The sequence below is a fragment of the Empidonax traillii genome, unplaced genomic scaffold (genome assembly GCF_003031625.1).
Source record: "Empidonax traillii isolate 1590-97213 ecotype Southwest subspecies unplaced genomic scaffold, ASM303162v1 scaffold4:size3804566, whole genome shotgun sequence".
NCBI lineage: Eukaryota > Metazoa > Chordata > Aves > Passeriformes > Tyrannidae > Empidonax > Empidonax traillii.
In genome coordinates, this window is record NW_020955197.1 from 3,482,499 (window position 1) to 3,505,663 (window position 23,165).

Here is a 23,165-nt window from a genome sequence, read left to right on the forward strand (position 1 = left end):
TCCCGGAGCTGAGCTCCCCACCAACTCCGCCTTCTTCCCAACTCCTCCCCCGTCGTTGCCAGGAGACTGATTTTCGGTCGTTAAGAGCCAGGCCGACTCCTTTGTTCACTTGATGGTTCTTGAATAGCATTCATGCAGGGGGGGGGAAGGGGAAAAAAAAAGGGAAAAGGGAAAGAAAAATTCCTTTCTAAAATCAGAACTATGACATTTAGACTCAGTTGTTTTTTCTTCCACACCTAAAGATCTCAAACTACTTTACAAGCTTCTGTAGAGTGGCAAAATGTTAAGGTGTTCAAAAAGCTTAAAAATTCCTTTGAAATTACTTGAAGTATAACACTAAGCCCAGATTTCTAGCTCTTCAATTCAATTTTTTAATTCAAAAGCCACTACCAAGTTTATGGTCTTGTTCTAGGTTAGTCATATTATCAATTATATTGAGATCTGGAGTACTGTATTGTTTGGAAAAGAAAACAGACTTTAGCTATTGTAGCGAAATAAAATGTAGTGAAAGTGTGCCCATGCCCAAGATTTAGAAATAATTTTTTGAAGTGTATGAAACATATATAGCCCATGCTTTCATGTCTCTTGAAATTCAGAAGGAAGAGTAGAAAGAGCAAAACCCAACACACATGAACATACAGACAATACAGACACAGTAATACAATTCATTAAACCACCAAAACAACTGTTTTCAGAACTTTGCCACAAATTAAAACAAGGTAAGTAGATTCTTACGTAAAGTAAGGTGAGTCTTATGACATAGGAAGAAATACCCTGAAGTATACAAAAGCTGTATACTGAAGTACAGCCTACCTCTGTAGAACAAAGCGAGGATGCTGAAGAGAGGTAATAATGGCCAGTCTTCGCGAACGAAGAACCGGGGAAGGTCTTTACACCTTCCAGCCTGCGCATTGGATTTTTTAGGTGAGACACAGTGTGCGCGGAACTGAGCCCACCCTTTAATCCTGAGGTTCATCTGCCGGGGCCAAGCGAGCTTGGACGGTGGCAGCGAGGTCCTCAGGACATAGATGGATTGCCTTACAGGGCTAACGAGTACAGTGGATCTGAACACAGATTTCACTTTAACATTATAGTAAGAATGCAGTAGGAAAAAAAAACACAATGAAATTTTTTCTGCCTTGATTCTGCTTCTATTCTATTCAAATAAAGTGCACGTGCCCCTCTGTTTTAAACGAACACAGTAGTTACTTGGATGTCTGTGTCAAGCACTGTAGCTGGAGGAGGTATAATGGAGGGAGGGAGGAGATGAGGAAGGAGAGAGAGGAAAGAGAGGGGGAACAAGAAAAAGCGTATGAAGACAAAACAAAATGCTAGATTTATTTGAATAAAAGTTCTATGGTAAAAATCTTAGATTGCCCTGAGAATATTCACTCTAAATTATGCCTTCTGATACCTTGCTTGAAATCAAGTAGTATTAATCAAACAAAGGAAGGGCACTGGGGAAATCAGAAAGATCTAATGCAACCAGTTAAAAGTGACATGACCTTCTGCAATATCACTTGTCACAGACTTATATGCCACATACTGGTAGAAGATCTTGAAAGAAACTGTTTCTTGGTACTTGAATGAAATATGAATACAGATGACATTTTAAAAAACACACATAGATGGCATCAAATATGGCATGTAGGCTACTTCACAGCCAAACAGTAACCAGATGATATTTAAATGTTGCAAAGTAAGATCCTTCCCCTACAAAACAATCCTTACAAGCTTATTAATCAGAAGCAGTGTGTAGTCTAATTCCTATGTACTGCCATTATTCCTGATCTATTCCCACCTTCTTTGAGAAACACGGACCAAAAATACTGTATGACTCATGATCCACAACAGATTGGAGGAGTCACAGCAGACATCTTACACTAGGTCCCCAGAAGGAAGCAAAACCACCACACTTGCACATTAAAGAAAACCTCTGCATTTGTGGGGTAGAATGCAGGCTTCTTAGGAAGCTGACATTAAATACAACTTTATCCTAAGGAATTTATTCTAAAGATCTACTGACTAACACGATAGAGTTTCTGAGAAAATAATTCATTTTGACTTCTAACCTCAACACCTGCAAAGCAGGGTTGGAGTCTAGTTATTTACAAGTGTGATGAATCAAAATCCACAAATGTAGAGAACTTAGAAATACCTCCTGAATCTAAAGAATCAATGGAAAAGCAACATACTGAAACTTAACACCCTTTTTAATGAATGGTCCTTCTCTCTTAGCATCAGTCCACTGTTTCTCACACGAAGTGTGCCAACCACATATCACTCCATTGTCTTTGTTCTACATTTTTTGGCTGTTCCAACAGAAACACCTGCATAGAAGATACTATTTTGTCTTTACATCTTAATAATATCAGGTATTTGCTCAACACTAAGACGTAAAATAAAGAAAAGAAAAAAAAAAAGGGGCACTACCTCTGCAAATAACCCTGATGACTGTTACCTTAATATTTTAATATGAAGCAATGCTCCCCCATTAGAACTTCTCTAGATCTGCTTATATCTTACTTAATGTAAGATATATAGGTGGATTCAAATGAAAAACAATACACTTTTTATGCCACATATGTTAGGACATAAAAATATCTACAGGCATTTGTATTTTCATATATAAGTATTCAAATTCATAAGAAAAAACAAAAGATAGGACAAGATTTGGTTCCAAACTAAATGCATTTTAGATATGCAATGAACGTATTCAGAATTGCATTGTTCAGAATTGCCTGGATTTAATGATAGTTCATATTGTCCTGACAAAATTTACTGTAAATTTGTGAACCATGCAACTCAGTGTTTATGTGTAAATATAATATAAACTTGTGCAATGTGTATGGATTAAGAAGGATGCATAAAACCACTTGGGCTCTCCCAGGTAATTTCCAGGTATTTTATGTGGAAGCAAAGATATCCATTGTTCACAAGCCCACTACAGTAGCATTGTGCTCATTTTCACAACACGAAGTCTGCTTCTTTCATGGAATTGCCAAGGAGAAACTTTACAGGAGATAAATACTAATTAAAATACTCACCTTTTTATATCCCCTTTTTATAAGGAAATTAAAAATCGAATTAACAGATTCTTTTTTAAGAGTGTAGTATATTTGGAATACATTAGATCCTGATTTTTAACATTACAGTTTGGCTTTGGGGTATTCATCTGCAGTAATCATCAAAATAACTGAACGACTAGATGTAATAATAATTAGTGCGATAAGCTTGCCAGTAAGGTTGAATATATTGCAGTATGGATGACAGCAGACACAAAAGAAAAGCGTTACTTCTTTACTGCCAAAATACTTCCTCTTTTTTACACAGGCACTCAAATACAATTATTTTCTCTTACAGAATGCATTTTGTTAGTTTATTCTGGGAAATGCTCATATTGTGATTTAGTCTGATTATTAATAGGAAATGAGACTTTAGTACAGAGGCCTTTTGATGCATGCTGCTGATTACATGGAATTCTGTAATGTCAATAACAGAATTTTTATTTACAGTATAATACATTTCTAAGGAACATGCATCAGCAGTAAATACAGGTATTTACACAAGAACATGTAACCTTTTTCCTACTGTCAGCTTTATTTGCCCTCAATATTCAGTTGCCATTTTAATTATGAGTAAGTAATTTTTACCATTATGTGCACAAGTAGTATGCCTCTTTCTCTGTATTTCTTTCAATATTTGGTTCTCATTATTTTAGCTTTTTATTCTATTTACACAATACACTGTGAACTGAATATTAAGTGTTTATTTGAAGTATGTCTCCATCTAAAGGCTTCAACATGTACTGTACACTTGAAATCTCAGATCTATCATAAGGTTTAATTTTTAGTTCAGTAAGATTATTATGTAGGAATATTAAAAAATAACACCTTCACAAAATTTTGTGAGCTAGAATTCTTGGGCAAAAAGTCATGATAAACTACCTTATAAACAACACAATGGCTCATTATAGGTTTTCACTGTTATTATTGCTCCTCTTCAAATAGTTCTCAGATTCTAGTAGGACCAGATACACTTTTCATATAAATCATAATTTATCCAAGTTATTTTAAGTTTGTGGGTGTGATCCAGTCTATTATACTCCAGTTTGAAGCTGTCAAACTTTCTGGTAGAGAAAATGTATGTTACCATATTTTAGGTGAAAATTTATGTAATGCACATATTATTGTCATTTCACTTGTGTTTTTTTCCCCAGGTATTTATTCATTTCTGTAACTACAATACAATCCCAAAATTCCCTACGTCTTGGCTGCATTAAAATTTGCTAAAGTAAAAGAAAACCAAACTGAAAATGAATAAATATCATGACTACAATTTTTACTACTATGACTATGTAGTAATTTTTACTACTATGGGAATTTTTACTAGAAAAATTCCCATATGACTGATGGAACTTTTACTAGAAACTAAAGGGATATTATGTTATATAATATTGACTATTTATAATAAACACTTCACCTGTCTAGTGAATCTTGTTGCCATGTAAATATTGATGCAAAGGAAAGAAAAAACAATATTAAAACAGTCTCATACAAAAAAGTCTCATACACTGTTCTGTGCAGTGTACTTCAATTTTACTTTAGATGCCAGTAATATTGAAAGACTATGTGAAAAAAAAAGTGGAAAAATTTAAATTAAAACCCCACATATTCGGACGTATTTCAGGTGGGATTTTGATTTTGGTGTTTTGTCTTAAGGAGATCAAAACAAGCCAATATGTTCCAATTCTGTAGTGCATTTGGGTTCTCTAACTGGGATGAGAACAGCCACGAAAAATTTTATATATACTATATACTCTGATGCTCCATGTAAACCTTTGACAAAGGAATTATGATTGCAGCATGGACAGACTCTTTTAACTTAGCCCAGACAGCCACTTGCAGCAAAACATTCTGTTATGCTGCAGGAGAGCAATGCTTACTGCCCAATTCATATCTTTACATGGTGTACTGTATGACTGTTAAATCAGTGCATAATGCATTTAAAATATTTATAGTACCAATATTTAGTTAAATAACCTTTATGTAAGATTTATGTTGTTTTGTTCAATTCTCATTTAATGGCAAATTATGAAGAGCATGTTTCATAAAGATAATTCTCCATTTAAATTCAGCAGGCCATCAAATATTAAAATTGTAATTCTGATGCAATCTAGAACAAATTTGTCCAGCTTCAGTGATTATTTGCACTCACAAAAATTAGACTTGATTAATAAAATTTAAATGCTTAATTAACCTGACATTTTCATGTTTCTTTTCTGATAAAACTCCAACCCTGTCCTTTAGTGGGGCACTTTAGTATATTTTTATTTCCCAACTGTATGAATCATACAGAAAGAACAAACAGCAGCATGAAGACAACAACAATACTCAGCAGACTACTTAATATTCAGACACATGTTGCCAGTGGTCTTTGTTCTTCAACAGCATATAGACAGATGATGACCTGTTTGCAAAAGGCTTTCTAACTTATTTTATTATGATAACAAATGGAGACAAAGTTTGTGATTAGCTAGGGGCCAGAAAATTTAAGGTAAAATCAGTTCTGCATAAAGTTGAAAATAATATTATGGAAACAATTGTACTTTCCTTCTTTTTCCGTATTTTTCCTTTACTTTCACACACATATTATTCTGTGGCTAACCATGCTCTCCCATCAGCTCTTACATTTTGGGGGTTTTGCGGTTTCTGCTACTGCTATCATACTGGAGGCAAAATTTCTCATGAAAGTACTGTCAGAAAGAAGTCAAGATGTAGTTTCCAACCTGACAGTATCCTTTTGTATCATCTTGTGCAAATGACATATTCTGGACACTGTCTCACTAGAATACAGGCACAATGATATTTATTTTTTTCATAAATTCATAGCAAGAATTTACTCCTAACTTAGAAATCATTGCAGACCCCCTGGTAGAAGAGAACTTCTGGACTTGAAGCTCAAAACCCCAGAATACCATACAAGCAAGGGTTCTAAAGCACTTGGTTTGTCCTGTATTAATCTGCAGATGAAACCCTTTGAATGCAAGAACTGTAAGGACTCAGTCTTTAAGACCACAATTTGAAGAAACAAAAAATAAAGTTACTTATTTGTTTATTTACTTGGTAACTTAGTTTTTAATTTCTATGAAAACAGTTTGTTAAATCAGGCACTTTCCTGGTGGGGTTAGATTCTGCATTGAATGTACAGCAAAGTGTCACTTTTCTGCCCCAAACAGGAGCAGCAATAAATACACTAAAAGCTCTGACAGGCACTGTTGCCTGGCCCCCAGGAGAAAGTGGTAAGATTCTAATCAGAAAAGGTCTCCTAGGTGCAAGTGAGCTGGGATTGTATGATCAATTCATGCTCATTGTGCTTAGCATCCTTTTTTGAGTGAAGGAAGACTCCAGTGAGATGGATATATCCATTAGCATCATTTTTCCCATTCCGTCTTTTGTTTTTCTTCATTTGGCAATATCCAGAAGACACATAAAGATCTGAGTATACGTATCATATTGGAGGACTGCACAGAAAGTACCCAGAGAAAACTGCTTAAAACCTCAAAATGAAAAGGCTGTCTTTAACAAAATTATTTTTCTTCTGTTCTCAAAATTTTATCCTGAACATATCCAGTTCTAACTTTTAATACAAATATATATATATACACATCATCAAAGCCTGTGTAGCAAAAAATCTACAATGAAACTAAAAGATGCCTTCTGTCATTTTATATAATGACAAGATAATAATATATATGTATAATTGATTATATATATAATATATATATAATTGATTGTAAAAATTCATAAAAATTTGTGTATGGCACATTAAATCCCAGCTGTTCAGTGTCATTTTGTATGCAATGACATGTGCATCTCAAAACTTAAGAGGAAAATACCTATTTAATATTTCTTTAAAAGCTCTAAGTATTAACTGTCAATGCAGGATGTGAAGTGATTAAACTTCTCCACAGGGGTATATATGGCGGAAGAATATTCACAGGTAACTCCATTACCTGTGCATGTGCATTGTTCTTCTATTAAATTTTTAATTGCTTGGAAAATAATAGACTTAAAGGAGAGAGAGGTTAGTATCTTCAGTCAGAGAATATCTGAGTGGCAGAGGTTAGCAGAGCATCCCCACTCAAGCAGACCATCATCAGGCCCAACCTTCCTACTCAAGAAAGGTCACTTTTGAGCAGGTTGCCCAAGCCCATGTCCTGAAAGGTCTTGAGTAGCTTCATGAATGGAGACTCCACAACCTCTCAGGGCAACCTGGTCCTGACTGTTACCACACTCAAGGTGAAAGTGACTTCTTGTGCTCAGACGGAATTTCAGATGTTTTGGTTTGTGGCCATTGATACCATCCTGCCACTGAGCACCTCTGAGAAAAGCCTGTATCTCTCTTCATCTGCTCCCTTCAGCTATTTATATACATCAAGAACTCCCTGAGTCTTCTTCTCTATGCAGAGCAGTAACAGCTTGCTCAGCCTCTCCTTGTATGGCAGATGCTCCAATCCCTTCATAATCTTCCCTTGGCTGGACTGAAGAGCAACTCCCTCTCCCCACTTTCCCAGCCTGTCTTGACTAAAAAGCCAGCACACATCTACAGCGTGACAGATGTGGGAGCAATTTCACCACATCCCTGTGATTGTGCCTGAATGTAGCTGCACTCGGACCTCTGAACTCCTACTGGTTCCTATGCTGTGCACATTGATGTACAGGCACTACAGGGAGAGAACGCTAGCATGCTGGGTTCTCAGGGAGGACGCGAGAGACTCTTCCAGAGGCATTTGTGTGCCTGCACCTGCTGTGGAGCCCTTCTGCTCTGTTGGGTTGGTTTTGAGGGCTCTCCTGTCCATTCATCCTGCACCCTTTGCTTGCCACTACCACTTTCTTGATAGTACAAGAGATAATAGCTTCAAATTGACTGAAGGCAAATTAGATATTGGAAAGAAATTCTTCACTGTGAGGGTGGTAAGGCACTGACACAGGTTGACCAGAAAAGCCGTGAACGCCCCATCTCTGGAAGAGTTCAAGTCCAGGTTGGACTTTGAACAACCTGGTCTAGTTGAAGGTCTCCCTCTGAAGGTCCTTTCAAAATCAACCTATTCTGTGATTCCTCACTTGACTGTAGGTCATCATCACCCTATCCCTTTATTTTTAGTTTAATGCTCTACTCATTAGGTTGGACGGCCTTCTGAGGAAGATTGTGCCGCAAGTGTTGATGTGGATCTTTTCCTAGCAATTCTCAATCTTCAAGGAGGATCCCAGAGTTGTAAAAACGAAGCCCCTGCTGTCAGTAAAAACTTTGCAAGTGGTTGTTGTCTTCCCAGATTTGTCCAGTCCCCTTCCAGCCCTTCTTCCTCAATGGCAGTATGGAAGAGAAAATGATCCGGGATCCTTGTCTGCTACCTATCTGGTCATGGAAGAACAAGAATTTGCAGTGTTATCAGAGGAGATCCAGTGTGCCTGTTACAGTTATAACTGTTAAGCATTATAGCCTAACAGCTCAGTGATTGTCAGGGTTTGTCCTAATTGTAGTAGCCAGTAGCCACGTACTCAGAGTAAAAATGATCCATAGCCATGAAGAGCTGGAGAGCGGGACCACTCTGAGGGATTATCTGACTATTCCTTAAGTTAGGTAGCGCCAGTAGGCAGTCAGAACACACAAGAGACAGCCTTAAGTAGCACTGAAGAAGTAAAGAACAAAGAAGATTCCCCCCGCCCCATTAACTTCACACAGTTCTGACTGTGAATTTTGCTTAGAAATAGAAAAAGACTCCAGATACTGGACAGCAGCACTGGTGTTTTCTCCAAGCTACAAAGGTGAGGGAGCTTTTTTGTATGAGATATTTGAAATCATCAAAATATTAAGTAGATTCTTAAAAATAATGAAAATAAGCTTTAAACCCCAGCATATTTTCCATTAGTTTGCAGTCTGTCACCATGTCATGCTCTGTACCCTGCACTTTCCATAGGCTGGCAATGTGCAAGGGTAGTACTTCCATGTTACTTCCCACAGCACAGATTCAGAGCAGAAGACAAGAAGCAGGAGGCAGTGGGGACAGAAGCATGGCAATGGTTGATAATTCTCCCACAGAGGATGTGAAAAAGATGATGGAAAAAAGGCGGGGAAAAAAATAAAACCAAACAAGTAGGATTCACTCACTTCCAGTCTTGTGTGTTTAGGTGATCATGGTTTAATAGGGAAACAGCAGTTGTTCTAAAAAGAAATTATTTTGTGAGGTCAGATATTCAAGAGTATGATTACAAGGTAGAGCAAGGATCCTTGGAGAAAGCAGCTGGGCATACTTCAGGCAAAAATGCAAAATTCAGAGGAAGGCACTAGGAATTCCATTCTAGTGATTCTAGTTTTCCTTCACTTAATACTGGCAGGAAATATTTATAGTTTGATTTTTTATACCTGCCACATGACTTAATGCCAGAAGCTCATTGTTTTAGTTCAGTTCTGAATTCTCACAAATTCATTTAGAGAACTATCCATTAAATCTATATCTACAGTTGCTTACACCCAAGTTTAATGCAAGAGTTCCTATTTCATGAAAGCATATCCTTCAGAAACACAGCACATCTTGATCTAAATGCATGAAAGATAGGGAATCCAATACTTTTTTTGGAAGTTAGTGTCAGTGTTGGACTAAAACCACAATGATCACCAATCCTACAAAGAGTCCCCCTGAATCCATGAAGGCAATAATACCTAATACGCTGTTTCACCTCTCTGTTGGGCATTCCAATACAGTTATCTCCTACCAGTAAATACATTTGGGATTCCCCCTTGCCCCAATCTCAGTTCACCCTGAATTCAAGAAAGGACTTGCACATATAACTTACTAGGAGTCAGAGTAAATGACAAAATAATCATACTTGCACTCAAACAGGAAGCTCATTGTATGACAGAGGAACTCATATCCTTGTTTGCCAGGTAAATTATTCCACAAGGAATTTCAGAGAGAAATCCTCACAGGCAGGTGGTATTTCAGGGATTAGGGAATACCTCTATCAACCCCATCCTTAATTTTAGATGACTTGAAAGCACAACAGTCTCAGCGATGTAGACAGGTAACAACACCGCTGTTATCATGGCTATGTGGGTTCCTCTGGTCACTAATAAGTGAAGTTGCTAGACATTAGGGGATCACTCGGGCTGGCAGGGATCTCCAATTCTGTGCTTAAAGAAGGCTCAGCCATGAGGTCAAATCAGGTTCCGCAGAGTTCTACCCAGCCAGGCCCTGAAAACTTCCAACAGCTACTGCACTTTCCTAGGCTACCTCTGCCATTGTTCAACAATTCTTAATGCAAAAAAGTTTGCTAGAAAAGTTGCATTCCAGTCTGAAACTGTCTTGTTTCAAATGATCCTCAAAAAGATGTAATATTTAAATTCCATTTAAAAATTTTGCCCAGCTAAAAAAAAGAAAAGGACACATATGCCCTTAAAGTAGAGAAGACTTACTGTATCATGTTGCCTATTATCTTTCCCTGATATGATCAAGAAGTAGTTCCATGCCAGCAGCAACAACAAAGCCAGTGGTATCATGTAGAGCTCAAAGTTCCAGACCACAAAAAGAAAAAGCTAGAAGACAGAACAGGAAAAAAAGTTATTCAAATCAGCATTACATTAAACTCTTGTGCATAGTTAAAACAATAAATTAAAACAATTCTAAAAAAACCCACCTCTCCTCAGACAGGAAAGTTGTTTAACCACTTTGCTGACTTGACACTTACCTGCATGAAACAACTACTACACTTCCCAGTGCTTCCTATCTTAATTCTTGGAAAAGAAAAAATTATGCAGCATGGTCCAAGAGGATTATTAATCGTTCTCTCATAAAATAATGCTTTTGTGGACAAAAAAAATGCAAAAAGGCATAAATATAAGATTACATCCTCAGAAAGGTTAGTTATTTTCACAAATCACAGAAACACAGAATAACCTGGGTTGAAAGGGTCCTTAAAGATCATCTAGATCCAAACTCCCTGGCATAGGTGGGGACACGCTCCACTATACCAGGCTGGTCAGGACCTCATCCAACCTGGCCTTGAACACTTCCAGGGATAGGAAAACCACAATTTCTGTGGGCAACTTGTTCCAGTGTCTCACCACTCTTACAGTAAAAAATTTCTTCCTAATAACTAATTTAAACCCATCTTCTTTCAGTATAAAGCCGCTACTCCTTGTTCTATTACTACATACCCTTGTAAAATATCCCTCTCCATCTTTCTTATACGAATTTAAAGACCTCAACATGTCAGTGAACCTGGTTTTAGCTTTGAAACAATCCTGTAGCAGTGGAAGTTGGCAGAGGAGTGAATAAAGATTAATTTGCTGTTTAGAAGAAACAATATGGTCATGGAATAGTAATGCCACAGAAACAAGTAGAAGTATCAATCTGAAAAAATCTTTTGCATGGAAAACTAGCAAAAAAATCACAGTAAAAGCTACAGGTGTACGGCTATTTTAATGAAAGCATAGCAAATCTGAAATGACCACAGACTCATTAAAAATGAGATTAAAAGAAAATGCTGAGAACCCACCTAAGTCCACCGTTCCGAAAGCTTTAATTTGTTGCAGTGTTTTCCCAAAACACCTCAAATGCTCCATGACTGGGAGCTGCCAGAAGCTTGGTTGCGTTATATCTCTCAAAGATGTGCATGGGCTGCTCTGTAGTATAGGGCCCAAACAGTGATTGTACACTACAAGAAACCTATCTGCACTACTAGCTCTGTACACCAATGTCTAGATACTGTTCCCTACTGATGCTGCTACAAAATAAATAGTTTGCAGGAAAGAACTAAAAATAATTTCACTTGGATGGGGTCAAACTAAAACAATTTTTATCTCAAATTTTCCCTACAAACAAACCCCCCTTAAAACAGCTTAAAATCCATCTGTAGACATTACTAAGGTTTGTTTTCTTCTCATAAAAACTTCGTCACAAAAAACAAATGTGAGAGCGAATCACACTATGTACCACACCTGGATAAATATCCTTAAATCTTGATAAGCCTTCTCCATCCAAATAGTTAAGCTTTTGAATATTTGCATTTTTAATACCTACTAAAATGAAGGAGGGTGTAGTGCCACAAAACTTGCAAACCTAATGCACTACTTTTTTTTTCAGATTAACTAAAACAGGGCTCATTTTCCCAAATCAGTCACAGGATGTATATAAATTGGAGTAAGAATAAAACTGAGATTTCAGTAGTCTTCTGCTGGCTTTTTGTTTGGAGTTAAAACAAACAAAATGCTCTTATCAAATTTAAGCTGTCACATAGGAGAAAAAAAAAATCTGTATATTTTAGGTAATCTCCTCTCTCAGATCAGCTAGCTTACCTCAGGCCTGTACTTTCTACCACTGAGTGCTATCCATATGCAAGTCCTATGAAACTGCAAGACAAACATGATAAATACTGAAAAGAACTGAAAAAGCAGTGAGTATGACTCACAAGAGTATACTGGCACTTCTAACTAAAATGTATTTCATTCGAAAGAAAAATGCATTTTTTAGGTTGTTTAGTTTAAAAGGAAATCTGCTAGAACTGGTAATGAAAAAGCGAACGAGGTCATGGAATTCAAGAGCTCTTCTATGAGCTTGTTATCTACAGAAAAGTGGTAAATTTGATGTAGCCAACTTATAACAGATTTCATGCCTCAAAAGAAAAGCAAAAAAATTGTTGCAAGCTTTAACCCAGAAATGCCCTGAGTTAATTTATGCACGCTGAAGGGTACTCTGGAAGCCAGCAAATAATACCAAGTATTAGAAAAGCAAATACAAGAGACAACCTGTTGATAAATGGCAATGCATAGACTTTCTTAGGGTCTGAGATGAACTTTGGTTAGAAAGATGGAAAGAAAATGAAGTACTGTTCAATCCCTGTCCCCAGAGAGAAAAGAAGCTAACAACTTACACAGTCTCAGGAAATACAGACCTGACAGGAGAATGAGGAACACGGTCATCATGTCCCCTGTACTCCAGAATATCAATAAATTCTCATCCAAGCACTTCTCACTTGAAGTATCTAAGTGCCAAATGATCTTTAATGGTATTAATTCCTTACAGTATCAAACTCTGAGGGCCAGTAAAAAATTATATTACTACCACTTTACAACTTGTATGGGTACAGCTTTCAGAAGTGTGGATATTACACCTGCCATCTCTCAAAGAAGACTTCCTGACCTGCCACCTTAATTTCTATCTAGTCCAGCTGAATTTTTACTGATTCCTCCTTTTAGGTACCTGTCTCAGCCAGGCACTAGCGAAACAGTGCAACATAAATGAGATGTGTGCTGTGTGAGACCAGCACAGTGATGGCATTGCAAATCAAATGGCCTCACTATCCTTCCCAGACAAGAAATGCACTCATGAAATGCAAATGGGAGAAAACAAGCAGATTCCCAGTATCAGACAAAACTTTTAAATAAACATGAGCAAACTCAAAATCTGGTGCAGAACACCAGGAAAACTCAGGGACTTAGTTCTTACACATAAAGGGCCTGATAGCTAGGGTGAAAGAGAAGAAGGGAAGTGATATGTAGGAACCTTCATGCATGATGGAGAAGCAACGTATCCATCCCTTACAAAAGTACAGGCCAGAAACAAACAAACAAACCCAAACCAACCAACCCAAGAAACCAAACAAAAAAACCAACCAACCAAAAAAAACCCCAAATCAGAAAAGCTATGGAATAAGTAAAAAAGGACAGTTCTGTGAGTTGCCCATGCCTATAAACGGTCTAGTGAAACATGGACTGTATCTCGCATGATATCTTCTAAAGAAATAATGGCTTTAACTCTGTCTAAAAAAAGGATCCTCATCACTACTGAAGCAAGCTAACTATTTTAAGAGAGGAGTGGGAGTCTCAAAGGTTACAGTTTAATATAGCTGCCATTTCCTACATAGAAGAATATAAGAAAGGACTTTTTCTTCTCCCCCCTGAGATAAAGATTTTCAGAGTCACAGGCACGAACTGGCCATTTACAACATCACGTCAGCTGATACTCTTAGTGAGTGATACTTGCATTAAATGATCATTCAGGGAGACACATGACACTATCCCTGGTGTACAACACTTCAAAAAATAATTTAAGTTAGGATATTGAATATCCTATTCTTTTGAAAACTACAGTATATTTTAAAAGGAAATCTCATCCAAAATGATTAACGCTTCCTACTGTTCAGAAAAAAAGCCTGCCCTTTCAGACTAGCAGCTGTGAATCATTAGCTTTCCAGTGATGAGATGTGTTTGATGAGTATTTTTCTTTCTAATTAAGAGATGAGATTCTCTTTTTTACTATCTTCAGACTGAAGTGAAGAGAAAGATTTCTGCCTGTGTGGAAAGGCCATATTCTGCAGAACAATTATTTCAGATTTCTTTTTATCTACCTCCACCCAATCTCATTTCACTTTTAACAAAATCCTGTTTGCACCCACAGACTTCACAGCATTAACCCCTGTGTTTCCCAGTTCTTTTCTGTTTTTTCTTTGGTTTCTGTTTTGATTGCTAGCAGTGAAGTGCACATAAAAAAAAAAAAAGAATTATTCCTCACAGAAAACACCGATCCCATCCTCAGATATAGGAGAGAGCAGAGGATGTGACAGGGAAGGGCTGCAAGAACTCCTGTTGAGAAGTTTCTGACAAAAGTAGAATTGCCTGAGTTTGCTGTACCGGAGACTGGCAGTGGCAGCACCCAGAGCCATGAGCTGTAATGTGCTGGGCAGTGTGGCAAGACACAGTCATCCCCAATGCCATCGTCTCACATGAGGCACACCAGTCATGCTGCAGTCTCCTCTTCAAGTTGTGACTTTCTCTGATCATTTTCATAGACATTCCTCACAGCCTCATTTACATATTATCTAGATACTTGCCTTTATATTCGTGACCAATCTCTTGATTACCCTGGAAACACAAAGGCTGGTGCACAGCATTTTGGCACAAACAGACGATGTCTGCAGCTCCAAATACTGCACTTTAATATCAAGATCATCTAATTACCCTTTAAACTTAAAAGGACAACTGTATTACCCGAGGCTTTATCCCTTGGATGTATTCTCACAAGACTAGAAAGAATGAGAGATAACCCACATATCTGCATGGTACAGGCTGTCTACCAAGTACTGCAGGTTTTAAGGACTTCAGTAAAATCCTGCGAGGTGCTTTATACCACAAAACACTTGGAAACATTCTGTATTATATACAAATAATAGTACTTTGTATTATACTTCGGAGAGACAGCAGCTTCCTCCATTACAGAAGTAGTCAGTTACGTCTAGCAATCACAGCTCCTCTGATCTTGTATGACACTTCTAATAAAAAAAATTAAAAGGGGAACATTTCTTTTAGCTCTATCAGATCTCAAACACACTAGCATTAACATAAACACTTATAGGAATTAATTCCAAATGCAGTGCCTTCATTCAGGTAAATCTGGAAGAAATATGCCTTTTAAACATACTCTAAAGCATCCTCAACAGTTTTTCTCATAAATCTTGCAATTTTAGTTACAATAACCAGACTGCCAGGAGAAGGTGGAGTCAGAAAGATTTGAGTCTCAAACACATTATCTGTTACTCCATTTTTCTGTACACAGGCAAAAGTCAAATTGAAAATAGTAAAAGCACTGAATGTGTAAAAAAAAACCGCAGAAAAAAAAATCATATAATTCCCACTAGCTTTATTTTGACAGATTTCCAGTTCAGCCTTGGATTAGTGTTGGTTATCTTTTTTAAATGCCTAAGGTCTTGGTAATCTGAAAAGAAAAAGAATAATTAGTATTTTTTACGCTCTAAGAACTTTTCCTTTAACTCAGAAACAAACTTATGGGATTTCCTAATTTGGTCTCTCTTTGCTGGAATTAGAAGAATTGAGTTCACTGCAATTTACACGTTCATTATAATTCTTTCTATTTATTTCATGTAGAAAGAGAAATGGAGATACTTCCATGACAAGTAAAACAAGATCTTAACAGAATAGATGAAGTATTAATTTAATGCCAGGCCCAGTGGGGCTTTTGATATATTTTGATGTATTGGAAGACGTACAGTAGCACTCATTGGAGCACCTGGGTCCCATATGTAGAAGAACACACCAAAGAAAAAACCTTTCTTACCACGTAGGACATTTTTGGTCATGGTTTTTCCATGCTGATAATCTGTACAACAAACCCAAGGTTCTATTTCATCTCACTCCTTTCATCTAAACATGATGTACCAGTAGTTACTACAGAAACTGTTCTGATACGATCAACCCACTCAGTTTGTTTGTGAAACACCCCTACAGTCAGAACAACCGTAATGATTATACTGTTTTCCAACCACATCATAATCAACATTGCTCCTCTATAAGACCGTCAGCAGCAACAAAATGTTCCAGTTAAAAGACTGAAAATTTTCATTTATTTTTTTACTTTTTTTTTTTACAACTTTTAACAGATGTTTCACAACCATCTTCTAGAAGTACCGTGAACTCTGAGAATGCCAACAACTTCAAGAATGCTAACCTCAGAGTATGAATGCAGTGCCACTTTAAACAGCACATGGATTAAGGACCTAAAATTTGTATTGCTGTAACCAGTTGCTATTGTAATCAATGGCAAAAGTTGGATGGAAATAAAAATTACACCCTCCAAAAATATTTACAAAATGTGGAATCTCTTGGGTCATTTATTTCCCTTTCCCTTGAGAGCTTCTGAGCTGTCTAGTTAGTATCCAGGATAAAATTAGAAGGGCAAAATATGGTTCATTGAGGTAATTCCCATACACGCAGCCTCTTGCCATTCACAGGGCTCTTAAAGATGGATTTTTTTTCTGTCAGACTGCTAAAATGCTGACAAACTAAGAGGAATTGATAGTATTTTTCCTGTGAGCAATAACACCTGGCATCAAATGACAAATGATAAACTAGGACACATTACATCAAAGGCATGTCTGAGAATGGGGCTACTAGGTTCACTGAACCTCCATACCATCTTTAAACCATATTTTCTGAGCAATACCTAACTGTCTACTGAATAACACATGTCTTAGTGCAAGTGGCATGGCCTCGAATACTGTTCTACAGTCTTGGTCTCCAACTAAAAAAATACTTTTAATGCCTGTTGCCAGATTAATTTCACAGAATGGGTAAGGTTTGAAGGGACCCCAGTGGGTCATCTAGTCCAAACTCCCTGCTCAAGCAGGGTCATCCTTAAGCACATTGCACAGGATTGTGTCCAGATGGTTCTTGAATATCTCCAGTGGGAGAAACTCTACAACCTCTTTCGTGCAATCTGCTCCAGTACACAGTCACTAACACAATAAAGAAGTTCCCCCTCATGTTCAGGTGGAACTTACTGCATGTCATTTTCTGCCTGTTGCCTGTTATCCTATTGCCTGGCACTGCAAAGAAGAGCCTGGATCCATTCTCTTGACAAACCCCTTCGGGTACTTAGAGACACTGATGAGGTTCTCTCTCAGTCATGTCTTCTCAAGGGAAATAAGGTCCAATTCTCTCAGCTTTTCCTTGTAAGAGAGATACTCCAGTCCCTTAACCATCCATGCCTCTCTTATACTGAGGAGCCCAGAACTGGACATAGAACTCCAGATGTGGCTTCACTATTGCTGAGTAGAAGGTCAGGATCACCTTCCTTGACCTGCTGGCAATGCTCTTCCTAATGCTTCCCAGGATTCCATTGTCCTCAGCCACAGGGGCATACTGCTGGCTGATGGACAGCTTGTTGTTCACCAGGGCCCCCAGATCCTCTTCTGCAGAGCTACTTTGCAGGTCAGCCCTTAACCCGTATTGGTGCATTCCCTGCATTTGCCTTTGTTGAACTTCAGACCATTCTTCTCTGCCCATCTCTCCAACTTGTTGAGGTCCCTCTGAAGGGCTGCAAGGACTGTGGGGTACTGGCCACTCCTCCCATCTTTGTGCCATCAGCAAATTTGCTGAGGAGCACTCTACTCCTTAATCCAAATCACCGATGAATAAGTTAAACAATAGTGGGCCCAGTATTTAATCTTGGGGGACACCACTAGTGACAGACCTCCAAGTGGATCCTGTGGACTCTTGGGAATCTGCCTATCAGTCAGTTCTCAATCCATTTCACTGTCCACTCATCCAGTCCACACTTTCTAAATTTGTCTATGCGGAAATTGCAAGAGACAGTGTCAAAAGCCTTACTGAAGTTGAGGTGGACAAAATCCACTGCTCTCCATCATCATCTACAAGATGGTGATCCTCCATCACCTTTCCAAGGACTGAGGTGAGGCTAACTGGACGATATTTCTCTGGATCCTCCTTCTTGCCCTTAAGACTAGGTAGACATTTGCTTTCTTCCAATCCTCAGGCAACTCTTCTGATCGCCACAACTTTTCAAAGATGATTGGGAGTGGCCTCGCTATGGTGTCTGCCAGCTCTCTCAGCACTCATGGGCTTGTGGATATCAAGTTTTCCTAGATTCTGCTTTGGTTTAATATATAACACTTAGATTGACCTTTTTAGCTCAGTTTTGCTGAGAAGGGTAGTCAGCAGCAGTAAGATTCCAGGCTGTTTGTAATTCTAAGTGTCCTATTTTACTCCAGGTTTTTAAAAATAGATTCACTCTGGGCCTCTCCCCACTGAAGATACCTCTTCCCATTTTGGAATTCAATCTCATCCTTTCCAATTTCAAAACTCCTTAACACTGACTGTTTCAGAACCACACATGCCATTTCTGTTGGAAGTGTCATACTATGAAAGACATTTCTAAAAAGTGTATTTCATATAATCATTTAAATTTTTTTTTGCATACACATATCTATGTCACGAATTTATATTTATGTTCTTTTTACACAAAAATTTGGAATCTGGCAGATTTCTCCTCTTACAATTTCACTGCTGTGAGGGTGGGACTGTTGAAGGTGTAAATGTACATGTCACTTTAGAAGAAAAATCCAAAGTGTTGATAATGGGAGAAGTGCAAAATCACAACATGGATCATGCTAGATAACTGCAGCTATTTATGCGTAATGGAATGGTGAGCTAAAGAGCTCTATACAGTTTTAAACTGTGTTGTGCTGAAAAAGATCATATACAACCAGAGAACTACATATTCACATTTATCTTCATTTTGTAGGCATTTTGGAAAATGTAAATTTTTTAGATAATCCAAGAATGAAATTATGTTATTTCCCCTTTACTTTCTTAGAACTCAAGAGACTGATAGGCTTTGAACTTGCCTCCAATTCCTCCCATATTCCTGAAGATTGTAAATTGTCCATCAAAAGTTATTAAACTGGGTATAGGGAAAAAATATTTGGTTCTTCAGCTTTATTAGAAAGGCTTCACTGTACATCAACTGTAGTCCAAGCAACATACTTGGTCCCCAGACATCTATATGGAAGTTGTTCCAAATCTTATGCTTTCTTTACATTGCATACTGCATCAGATTAACTTTTTTCTTAATCTGCTCTCTCCCTTATCTTCCATCCACTTTTGCAGATGAAGGAAAACCCCTTAACATTTTATGCAAACACTATGAAAACTTTAATAGGGTAGAAATAGTCACCATTACCCAAATACTGGAAAATACAAGACTCGCAGACTTGCTTTTTTGAATGCAAAATAGAAAACAGTAACTTTTTTTCAAAGAAAAGTAAGTCACTTACTTCAAAAATCCTGAATGTCAACTACTTAAAGCTCCCAAATGTTTAAACTGTGCTCATCTTCGTCAATATGACAGGAAAATGAAACCAGCAAAATAAAAGGACCATTAGGATATTAGGAAATTCAACCTTTGATAAAGTAAGTTGTTTGGTTGTAGGAAAACCAACACTGCCAACTGTCAGAGTTAAAGAGACAGAAATAAAGTTTAAATTGTAGCCAGAAGTTATTTTCCACACATTCCAGGACTGCCTGCTCTCTGCTGAGTTCCCAGCAAACATCCAGAAACCTAATGTCTTCCACAAGAAAAAGGGCTGGCGATCATGAAACACCAGCCAGCCACTTACAGAACACTTCATCTGCCTCTTCATCCTGGTTGGATGGTCTACAATAGACTCCCACCAGAATGTCATCCTAGTTGGGTGGTCTGTAACAGACTCCCACCAGAATGTCCACCTTCTTAGCCTTCCCCCTGATTCTTATCCATCAGCACTTAATATTGACTTCACTATCCTTCCTTCCCAAAAAAAGCTCTGGCTTCAAATCAGGATGCCTATTCCTTTTATTTGCCTGGAAAGGAGAAAAAAACATGGAATTTTCTAGTTACCATTTTCTGCATGTGGACCTCCCCCACATGGGACCATTTGCAGTCTTCGGTGCCTCAGAATAGAGCATCAAGGCTGCTGGTAGGAGAAAAGAGTCTACAGAAGAAGATGGCAGCCAGATAAACACATTGTACTGGTTTCATGTGGCAAGGTTTTGGTTGCAGGGAGGCTGCAGGTGTGGCTTCTGTGAGAAGCTGCCAGAAGTTTCACTCACATACAATAGCATCAATGCCAGCTGGCTCCAAGATGGACCTGCTGGCCAAAACTGAGCCTATCAGTGGTGGTGGCAGCACCCCTGGGATATTTAAGAAGGGGAAAAAGAAAACTGTACAACTACAGCTGGACAGAAAAGTGAGAATATGTGAGAGAAGCAACTCTGCAAACACCCAGGTCAGTGAAAAAGGATGGGGAAGAAATGCTCCAGGACTTGGAGCAGAAATTCCTCTGCATGTCACTGTAAGGCAGGTTCTCCCCATGAAAACCATGGGGGTCCACAATGGAGCAGATATCCACCAGCAGCCTATGGAGGTGGAGGACCCCACACCAGAGCAGCTGGATACCTGAGGAAGGCTGCGACCCTGTAGGAAGCCTGCTACAGGTCCTGGTAAGATCTGTAGCCACATGGACAGATAGGCTCATTCTGGAGCATGTTTAGTGGCAGGACACGTGACCTCAAAGGGAAGCCACACTGGAGCAAGTCTGTTCCTGAAGAACAGCATTGGGAAGGGACCCATACTGGAGCACTGCAGCCCATATGGGAAGGACTCACCATAGTGACTCTGGTTGGATGTCAAGCACCCACCAAAGCCACTCTATCACTCCCCTCCACAGCTGGACAGGGAAGAGAAAACATAATGAGTTGAGATAAGGTCTGGGAGAGATCACTCACTGAATATGGGCAAAATAGACTCAAATTGGGGATATTAACTGAATTTATTACTAAAAAAAATCAGAGCAGAATAATAAGAAGTAAAAGAAATCTTAAAAACACCTTCCTGAGCTCTACTTTCTCCCCCACCAGTGGCCAGGTAGACAGGGAATGAGGGTTATGGAAGTTCATCACAGGTTGTTTCTGCCACTACTCAGGGAGCAGAATCTTCCCCCCCTGCTCCAGCATGGGCTCCCTCCCATGGGAGACAGTCCTTCATTAAATTCTCCAACATGAGTCCATTCCATGGGCAACAGCTCTCCACAAATAGCTCCAACATAGGTCATTCTTCCATGAGGTGCAGTCCTTCAGGCACAGGCTGTCACAATGTGGGCTCCCCACAGGGTCACACATCCTACCAGGAAACCTGCTCCAGCATAGGTTCCTCTCTCCATGGGTCTGCAGGTTCCTACCAGGACCCTAATCCAGCATGGGTATCCTTCAAAGGCTGCAGGTGGATCTCTGCACCTCCATGGTCCTCCGTGGGCTGCAGGAAGACAGCCTGCTTCACTGTGGGTCTTCACCACGGACTGTGGGAGAATCTCTGCTCTGGCGCCTGGAGCACCTTCTCCCCCTCCTTCTCCACTGACCTTGATGTCTGCATAGTTGTTCCTCTCACATATTCTCACTTCATTGTTCCCTGGCTGCAATTACATCTGCGTAATAACTTCTTTTTCTCCTTCATAAATACGTTACTATAGACTTCTGAGTGGCTTGGCTTTGGACAGTGGCAGGTCCATCCTGCAGCTGGCTGGCATTGGCACTGCCAGACATGGAAGAGGTTTCTAGCAGCTTCTCACAGAAGTTGCCCCTATAGTCCCCTCTGCCTATCAAAACCTGGCTATGCAAACCCAATACACTCACATTGGAGAACTTTGTGAAGGACTGTCTTTTGCAGGAGGTATCCCATGGTGGAGTAGGGGAAGAGTGCAAAGAGCTCTCCCCCTGAGGAGGAAGCAGTGGCAGAGACAACATGTGATGAGCTGACCACAGTCCTCACGGTCCTTGTGCACCACTGGGGAGAAGGAGGAATGTGGGAGTGCAGTTGAGCCCATGGAGAAAGCAGCGGTGGAGGAAGGTGTTTTAAGATTTGGGTTTATTTCTCATTATCCTAATCTGATGTAATTGTCAATAAGTTCAACCAATTTCCCTAACCTGAGTCTTTTTTGCTTATGACAGTGATCTTAAACCCTGAGCTTTTTGTTACATTTTTCCTCCCGTTTCCAGTTGTAATGGGCAGTGATGGAGTGGTGTTGGTGGGCACCTTGTGTCCTCCCAGGGTCAAACTAGCACAATACACAGGCAGGGAAGGTTTCAGGAGCTGGCCAATATAAAATCACTGAATCATTTAGGTTAGAAATGACCTTTAAGATCATCATGTTCAACTGTTAACCCACTGTGGCGAAGTGCACCATTAAACCCTGTACTTAGGTGCTATATCTACATCTTTTAAATACCTCCAGGGATGGTGACGTGTGGTGGTTTTAATCTAGGCCTTCCCTGGTTACCAGTTTGTAACCAAGGAAGGGGCAGTGTTCCCAGTATTCCATACGATTTTTACGTAAATTGTGGTATAAATAAGAAGGGAGGAGTGGCCTTCGTTTTTCTTCTCTTCCGCCAGAGTTCGGGAACAGTGGGTCCCTGCATTGGTCTCGCTTATCTAAGGTTGAGGCCTGCCACGTGGAGGCTTGGAGAGTGCTGGCAGTGTCTGCCAATCCTGCTTTCTAAGGGAGGTGGTGAGATTTGTTTTACTAGTTGTTTTACTAGTTCTCGGGTTTGATTGCGCATATCTATCGGTGTCCCTTTTTGTTTCCTTTTGTCCCTTTTTCCCCTTTCCCTATCCCTTCAGGGGGTGTTTGGATTCCCATTTGCTGTGTACATAGCATCTTAACTGTAATATACATAAAATATATTTTTTATATAACTAGCTTGGTTTTCGGGTTCTTCAATTTGCATAGTTTTTTTCCTTTGCTCTGGGGGAAGTAGAA

The 23,165-nt window shown here is 39.1% G+C and overlaps 1 protein-coding gene across 6 annotated transcripts in view; it reads right to left on the bottom strand.

The window, feature by feature from the left end:
- The window catches only part of MCTP1 (multiple C2 and transmembrane domain containing 1), a 177,412-nt gene that overhangs the window by 39,201 nt on the left and 115,046 nt on the right, over window positions 1–23,165 (bottom strand). For 4 of the 6 annotated variants that reach the window (XR_003570587.1, XM_027878239.1, XM_027878228.1 and 1 more), the window contains one exon: window positions 10,477–10,596. The exons of 1 other annotated variant lie outside the window; for it this stretch is intronic. Coding sequence is in view for 4 of the 5 variants with exons in the window: in XM_027878239.1 (XP_027734040.1) it covers window positions 10,477–10,596 (120 nt within the window). In the remaining variant the exon portion in view is untranslated. Of the gene's footprint in view, window positions 1–10,476; window positions 10,597–20,931; window positions 21,081–23,165 lie in introns of those variants that run through there. One more of the 6 variants, XM_027878267.1, reaches the window with a different exon arrangement.